The sequence below is a fragment of the Cryptotermes secundus genome, unplaced genomic scaffold (assembly GCF_002891405.2).
Source record: "Cryptotermes secundus unplaced genomic scaffold, Csec_1.0 scaffold26, whole genome shotgun sequence".
Taxonomy (NCBI): Eukaryota; Metazoa; Arthropoda; class Insecta; order Blattodea; family Kalotermitidae; genus Cryptotermes; species Cryptotermes secundus.
Window position 1 is genome coordinate 4,771,856 of NW_019743656.1, and position 8,781 is coordinate 4,780,636.

General features: G+C 39.4%; 1 protein-coding gene across 5 annotated transcripts in view; it reads left to right on the plus strand.

Annotated features, from left to right (window-relative positions):
• The window catches only part of LOC111874214, a 19,711-nt gene extending 12,194 nt beyond the window's left edge, over positions 1–7,517 (plus strand). For all 5 annotated transcript variants that reach the window (XM_023869531.2, XM_023869529.2, XM_023869530.2 and 2 more), the window contains 5 exons: positions 1,085–1,193; positions 4,053–4,144; positions 5,442–5,565; positions 6,035–6,138; positions 7,314–7,517. In XM_023869531.2, the coding sequence (XP_023725299.1) occupies positions 1,085–1,193; positions 4,053–4,144; positions 5,442–5,565; positions 6,035–6,138; positions 7,314–7,384 (500 nt within the window). In that variant the 3' untranslated portion in view covers positions 7,385–7,517. The remainder of the gene's footprint in view (positions 1–1,084; positions 1,194–4,052; positions 4,145–5,441; positions 5,566–6,034; positions 6,139–7,313) is intronic.
• The last annotated feature ends 1,264 nt before the right edge of the window (positions 7,518–8,781 follow it).

Sequence of the window (8,781 nt, forward strand, 5' to 3'; positions counted from 1 at the left end):
TTGCTTGCGGAGGATTTCTGGCAAACATTGCCTGTAATTCCTCGATCGACACCAACGGACGAAATAAATGCTTGCCCGAAATGCTCTACTTTGTGGCGACACGTAAAGACGTTAAAATTAACTACAAATATGCGTGTCTAGCTGCAAAACGATCCATCAGCTGAGATATTCTCACATCAATTGCTGGAAATTGGGAACAGAAAGGTGCCGGTTGATCTGACCTCAGGACGAATTTCATTGCCTCATAACTTGTGCAATTTAGTGACATCAAAAGAAGAATTGGTTGAAAAAGTATTTCCCAATGTTCAAACCAATTATAAGAATCACGATTGGCTGAGTGAACGAGCTATTCTTGCGGCCAAGAACAAAGACGTCTACGAACTTAACAATATCATTCAGTCTAACATTCAGTGCGAGGCAGTCACATACAACTCCGTCAACACTGTTGTGGAAGCAGATGACGCGGTTAATTATCCAACAGAATTTTTTAATTCACTCGATCTGCGACAGCAACACGTGGCCGGGTACAGCTAGTCTTAAATAAATTTGTTTCCAAATGAAAGTTTGTCCTGACAGCAAACTGTCATAGTTTAGAAGTTTCCCTGACTTTAAGACTTCTAGTATAACTGAAAAGTTAGAATGGTTAAATATGAGAGCTTGGAGTTAAATTTGGAACATTTTAGAATTAAGTAGATTTAAAGTTCTTATGGCAGTGGATGTGAAGGATGCTGTCTTCTGTGAAGCGATGCCATGTAGTGTAGTAGATGTTTAGTGATGTTTTTTATGAATCTCCTGCCTCCATCTTCATGGTTGAAGTGTAAGTCCAGCAACCAAGCAGTCATTGCTAGTTGCTTGCTTATCTCATTGACTGAGTCTTCAACCCTGAAGATGAACGCAGTGCATTTCTCCTATATATCAGAAAAATGTCTACCAAACTACACAGTGTCACAGAAGATATAATTCTTCATTTTAGAATTGTAGTTTTAATATTTAATTTTTTTTTTATTTAAAAATCCAGAGCCCGAATAATTATATTATTTACTTTTGGTCACCCTACCCTATAATAGTGTATTATCTGTTTCAGTTCGGAATTATGGTGAAACTTGTTTCTCTGATGTTGAATGCATGGATCGTCACATGCTGTGTCAGTCCACAGAAAGAGATAGCAATGTAACACGTTGCTACTGTGACAGGTATTATTTGAAGGTGATGTCATTCAATTAACTGTGCAGCTAAGAAACAGAAGTCAGCAGGCCATTATTAAAGATAAATAATTAAGTAAGTTTTGAGGTTTTCGCAGTGATGACTATGAAGAAAGTCGTCTTCTGGGTTTAGGCGCCATGTATTCTTCGTTTTGGCCGACGTTTCAGAGGAATGTCGGCCAAAACGAAGAATACACGGCGCCTAAACCCAGAAGACGACTTTCTTCATAAATAATTAAGTTTATGTAGGTTCTGAGATTATCATGCTTGTGAATGTCCGGATGTTGTTCTTTTGAGCTATGATATTGAGTAGCCTTGCAGGTAGATACCAGCATTTCAGAGGAACATATTGCTTTGTCATTAGGATGCATATTGCCAGGAACCAGCTTAGTTATGTATGCTCTTTGGAAGAAGATTAACAATTCAGATCCACAAGAAGAGAAGAGAATGAGGCTGGTTCAGTAGTGAGGACAATATTAAAATGGATCTAAATGGACAGAATTTAGTGACATGAAATGATATACATAATTAATCAAAGTAGCATGCAATGGCAGGTTCATGGTGCATCAGTTAGGCATAACACGGGCAGTAAGTTACAAGACTGAAACCTTCAGAATAGGAGAAATGATTGATAATAAACTGATTTCTTTTTCTCCTCCTCCTCCTCCTCGCATATTTCCATTTTAGACAGGTCACTGGACATAAAGTCTCTGATCTCATCTTTCTTCCTCCAATTGTATCTTCTTGATTTCTTGCTAGCTCTTTCCTCTCTTGAGCTCTTTCAATATCTTGCTGAACCTTCTTTTTCTGGTAATCCCATAGGTCTCTTTCCTTTAAGTTTTTAGTTCTGTTATCCTTCTGTGTATCCTTGTTCTATCCTTTGTTTTTATATCACCAAGCCATTGTAATCATTTCTCATCTAACTATTATTAACACATTCTGCATTCAGCCTCATCCTATAAGAATTGCACCTCTATCACATTTTGTTTTTCACTCAGTACTTTTCAAAAGTTCTTACCCATTGCTTGGATTTTGCATTTATTTCAGNAGAAGTCAGCAGGCCATTATTAAAGATAAATAATTAAGTAAGTTTTGAGGTTTTCGCAGTGATGGCTATGAAGAAAGTCGTCTTCTGGGTTTAGGCGCCATGTATTCTTCGTTTTGGCCGACGTTTCAGAGGAATGTCGGCCAAAACGAAGAATACACGGCGCCTAAACCCAGAAGACGACTTTCTTCATAAATAATTAAGTTTATGTAGGTTCTGAGATTATCATGCTTGTGAATGTCCGGATGTTGTTCTTTTGAGCTATGATATTGAGTAGCCTTGCAGGTAGATACCAGCATTTCAGAGGAACATATTGCTTTGTCATTAGGATGCATATTGCCAGGAACCAGCTTAGTTATGTATGCTCTTTGGAAGAAGATTAACAATTCAGATCCACAAGAAGAGAAGAGAATGAGGCTGGTTCAGTAGTGAGGACAATATTAAAATGGATCTAAATGGACAGAATTTAGTGACATGAAATGATATACATAATTAATCAAAGTAGCATGCAATGGCAGGTTCATGGTGCATCAGTTAGGCATAACACGGGCAGTAAGTTACAAGACTGAAACCTTCAGAATAGGAGAAATGATTGATAATAAACTGATTTCTTTTTCTCCTCCTCCTCCTCCTCGCATATTTCCATTTTAGACAGGTCACTGGACATAAAGTCTCTGATCTCATCTTTCTTCCTCCAATTGTATCTTCTTGATTTCTTGCTAGCTCTTTCCTCTCTTGAGCTCTTTCAATATCTTGCTGAACCTTCTTTTTCTGGTAATCCCATAGGTCTCTTTCCTTTAAGTTTTTAGTTCTGTTATCCTTCTCTGTATCCTTGTTCTATCCTTTGTTTTTATATCACCAAGCCATTGTAATCATTTCTCATCTAACTATTATTAACACATTCTGCATTCAGCCTCATCCTATAAGAATTGCACCTCTATCACATTTTGTTTTTCACTCAGTACTTTTCAAAAGTTCTTACCCATTGCTTGGATTTTGCATTTATTTCAGTTGGTAGGTGTCCATGTATCAGTTTAAAATATACTTTATACATGGTTGAATTGCATTGTTTTGCGATCTCTCTGTTCTAAAATAGTCCTTTTATAATCTGATAAATTATAAATTCTGTGGCCTATAGTCCACAAGCGAGCTATACCAACCGAGCGATCGCTGCTTGTTGGCGAAGTTAGTGCCAACTTTGGTGGATAGAGAGTGTCACATGATCAGTGCAACGAATCCCCACAGCTGTTAATTTCGGTTTTCTAGACCGGAGTCACTATTTCCTTGAAATAGCTCTTCAGTTATTCTCATGAGACTGAGTGGACCCTGTCCCAGACCCAATACTTCTCAGAAAATCTGGTAGCGCCGGGATTCGAACCAAGATCGCTTGATCTGTAGGCAGGAACTCTGACCACTAGACCACAGAGGCGGTCAGTGAAATATAAAACCATTTTTAATTCCTCCATTGATCTCTCATTTGATTTTCCCTTCAGAATTTATTTTGCTTCCCAAATAAAAGGTAAAGTTTTCCCTGTGCTTAAATAATTAAACATCACTCCATGAAGATGTATGGAGGTGAAGTATCAGCTTCACATCCCTGCCACTTTACCCTTGGGGAACAGCCCCCAGTACCCATTGGATAGGTCACTTACCAAATAAATAAATCTGTACATGTGTTTAACTTTCATTCTATGGCTACATGGAATTTACCTAATAAGGAATGGTCCTCAGTCACAAATGAAATGCCACTAAATTGTGTGTGACAAATATGAACATTGCTGACTTGAAATTGTAAATTTTTACAGGTTCTACAGTTGGCATGAAGAGCTGAAAGAATGTGTGCAGGCAGACAATATATCTCTGGGGTTGCCTACTCTTGAGCAACAGGATATTGTCAGTAAGAACACGGGGCAGCAGTTAATGTCCCTCACATACATAGATATTAACAAGGAATGAGAAAATAACAACCCATGTTTCTGGCACAGACCTTGACATATTCATAGCTGAAAACAGTTTCCTGCATATTTCTCTCCCAGTTAACAGAGGCTGACTTCCTCAGAAATGCTAGCATACTGATATAAATAATTTTCTCTTATTAAAATATTCTGTCTTGTTGGTACAGTGAAACCCCTATTTAACATTCCTATAATGTTTTCTTACATTTAACTTTCATTGTCAACAATTTTTGTATGAAATTTCCTGCATTTAAAATTTTCCTCAGTTTATAGAGTTCAAATTCATTTCTACCCAAAGAAACTTAAAATGGGGGTTTTGCTGTATTAGATATATTTCCATCCATGTAAACCCTTGAGAACTTTATTTGCTATGAAAAGATTTTGATTAATAAATTTTATTTCAAACTTTAAACATGATTACAACATGTTACTATCATTTTGTATGAAGTAAGAGACGAATTTTTAAACATAATATTCATTAGATTAAATCTTTGCAACACAAGTATTTAATTTAATTCTAGAATAAGTTATTTAAATTGATGTATTGCTGTGAGTACATTTGCATTAGAGTATAAAGTTGATATAATTGTGGTAGCATAGTTCAGGCAGTTTACCTAATCCTTCCAGCTGCCCTATGGCCCTGGGGTCAACTCAGCCTCTAACAGAAATGAGTACCAGGAATCTTCCTGGGGAGTAAAGGGCAGCCAGCGCACAAGGCTGACAACCTTATCACCATCTGTGAGCCCATTGTCTAGAGAAAATGTGGGAGCCTCGACATCTCACAACCCTATGGGCCTTCACGGCCTGTTACAGGGATAACTTTACCTTACCTTTCTGTATATATCATCAAAGTAATATGTATCATGTTACATTTTTGGTTGGGCCGCGCCATAGCTGAAGCAATTAGTCGCTGGCTTCCCACCGCAGCGGTCCAGGTTCGATCCCAGGTCTGGTCAAATGGGATTTGTGTGGAGAAAGTGGCGCTGGGGTAGGCTTTCTCCGAGTACTTCAGTTTCCCCTGCCCATCTTCATTCCACCAATTGCTCCACAATCATCCTCACCTATCATCTTGGGCTGGTACAATAGGCCAGAAGTGGCTGCAGTACAAGGGACTTAGTCCCACCCCACTAGCATTAAAAAAGAAATTATATTTTTGGTACACTGCAAAATTATATATCTTTGTTCTGCTGTGTAAGTGTTCTGATTCTCCTGAAATCCCTTCTTGTGTTATCTATACAGAACAGAAGTCACAGTCTGAACACAAGATGTTCATTAAGATCAGCATTGTTGGACTGATAGCTGTCATCTCAATATCTGTCTTCCTGCTATCCTGCATCGCATATGGCTGCTGCTCTTGTACTCGGTGAGTGACTATGCAGTTTGCTAATGCAAACAATCACATTTTTTCCATGGATATTGGAATACCTTAGGAGTGCAATGTGGGTGCCTTACTTATAAGTTACAATAAAATGCTTACTGGATAGCATACCACAGATGACTTACATTTGAAAGCTTAATGTGTTTAATTCTAAAGCCAGCCAGCCTGGTCGGGATTTTCATGACTCTTAGCAAACAGTCATTGGCAGTAACAGCAGCTGCTCTTCAAGCAAGTGCACTGTCTTCATATTGAAGAAGAGTTTAAATGAAGATCATTTTCTGTGATGTGTCATTATTCAGTATGAGAGATGGGTACTATCATTTTTGAGGACTGTGTCTTCCCAGAACTGTGAACTGTCTTCTGTTGTACTACTAGGCATCATATACAGTAGTCTTCATAGTCATCACCATGATAAATACATGTCTCTCATAGTTACCGTTTGCTTGTAATCCAGGGTCAGTAACACAAAAACAAATGAGCCTGCCACATCCTGTCCACCAACGTGCCCACTACATCATGTACCACTGTTACAGCAAGATAAATTAGATGCAGACCAAGGTGAGATGCTCTGAGCAGTGTAAGAGAACTGAAGCTTCTTGGTTGAAGCCAATATATAGCAGTCAGATTAGTTGATGTTAAGGTTGTGGTCTTTTGAGACATGATGCAACATAGTTTGATAGTAGGGCATCAGCATCTCAGAGGAACCTGTTGCCCCCGTCTTCAAGGTAGAAAATGGTGGAAGGAGGTTCTTCCAAAATGTTACTTTTCTACAAAACTACATGGCATCACATCCCAAGAGACCATTGTTTTGTCCATTACTGTGAGAACTGCAAGTCTTACAGATTAATAATTATGTTGTCCAGAGATATCACTGCAGGTGATGCAGGTTACTTTAACGTCATTAACATTAACCTTGCAGCTGTACTATGAACACGGGTTCAACTCAGCCTCTGACAGAAATGAGTCCCAGGAATCTTCCTGGGAGGTTAGGTTGGCCAGCATGTAAGGCTGGCAACCTGACTGCCATCCATGAGTTTATTGTCTAAAAATTGTGGGAACCTTGATATCTCAACCTTATGGGCCTCGCGTCCTGTTACAGGGATAGCTTTACCTTTCTACCGTTAATACATGTAGGTTAGTCAATAAGTAAGTTACAAATGGATATAGAACTTAAACAAATAAGAGTACTGATTTGAAAAATGCTTTTATTTCTCAACATAATCTCCCTTTACATTGAGGCACTTGTCCCATCATTTCACAAGCCCCTGAAAACCAGCAGCATAAATTCTTTGGGCTGCTGTCAGAACCAGGCGATGACTGGGATCACGAAGGCATACTGCTCACCGCCTTCCAGCCTCAAGGACAAACCGTAAATGCCGACTCCTATTGCAACTTCCTCAGGAAACTTCAGAAGACCATTCAATGGAAGCAACCAGGACTCCTTTACCTATTATCAAACATAATAAAGAAAGTAAGATTATGGTCTTCTGTAATTGTTACCATGTAGACTAGTAGATATGTTCTAACATTACAAAGGAAACTGAAGCCTCCATCTTTTCTACCCTGAAGGTGCAGGTAGCACATTCATCCTAAACTTTGGTTCATATCCAGCAGACTGTAACATCACATCCATGGGGAGGACAGCATTCTTAATATCACTGCTGCAAGAACCTCAGATTTCATAACAAAAGGAAATGTGAATGGGTCTATAATATGTATTTTTTTATTTATAGAAAAGAAGAAACAGTGGCGAGATATGCCTTGTCCCATTCCAACTGCCTTAGACGATGTAGACATCTGCTAAAACCTGTGGAATAACATCAATGATGCAGCATGTTTTTACAATAATTTTTACATGTTCACTCAGGATAAATTGTATATAAATGTAAACTTGTTTACGAATTTTGCATTGCAATAAATTAATATTGTTTATGTCATTGTCATCATTTACTTTTTTGGAATGAAGATGAAGATGATAAGGTAGGAGAAAATCAATTCAAACCCAAGGTAATCCATGTGGGGTATTGTAACTGCACCATTGAAATCATTCCCCTCCCCCTCTTTTTATTTCACTAGACAATAAGAATTACGAAGGAAGAAAGGTTTAAGACACACAGTCAGAACAAGCAGTAGACGATGAGCAGATAGACCGAACTTGCGCGGACAAGGACATCTGCTAGTCCTTGCGTCCAAGCATCTGGTGTTGTTTTCGAAAAGGGCAGAAATAATACTTCAAGGAACCCCACTGAGTTTCTTTAGAAATTGAGAATTTGACTTACAGTGGCAAGCCACTTTGAGAATTCGAGAAGTGACAGTTCCTACCAGCCGTAAGTCAAAAGTGGGAGTGCCAGGAGATCATTAGCGACCCCTCATAAGTTGCATCGTTGTCAATTTCGCTGTTTGGTCTTTTAGGCCGAAACTCCCTCTAAAACAATCGGTCATTGGCCGGAACCAAAATTAAGCCAACTCCTCTTATTTGAATCCGCCTGTCCGGGAAATTAGGAGGAGAGGAGAATAGGCGGATACAATTCAGTTAGGACCTCTGGCTCGGCAGAGAGTCCAGTTTAAGATTTGGAGTCTGCTACAAACTTTTGAACTTGGCGGAGGCAATCCCCGCGATTATACTTGCTTGTTAAGTTAAATAATTCTTAGAAGTGCAAAATTTGGCCATAACTTAAAAGAGATCTAGCTTAATCCATAAGCGGATGGTTGTAAGTTGACCTTATCGGGTAATTTGAGCAAGTGCAACACCGGCTGCTTGAAAGCCAAACTAAATCTGTGTGGATTTATAGCACTGAGTGACTGTAAGAAAAACAATAAAGTGTTCTAGTGGTACAGTGCATTGTGTTGGTTAGAAGTGCTTCACCCTCACTTGTCTGAGCCTGACCCGTAGCCGACCTGAGGAGAGACTCATCGCCAGGAGCTAGTGAAACCCATCACCAGCTTCCACCCACTCACGCCTTTCCTCCTTTATAATGAATCGCAAACCTCACCTAGCTGTTTGCTGGCGCCCATAACATCAGGTCCCATCCTGAAATTCCAACCCCCGTAATCAGCAACGGAAGGAAGAAGCGGTGGAGCCTGGTCAAGCCGGAACCAGCCACGACCTAACAACTTCAGCAGCGGCAGCACCAGGTAGTGCAGTCAAAGTGACGCCGAACGTAAGGCGAACAAGACGGACAGTAAAAAAAAATGCGGCAA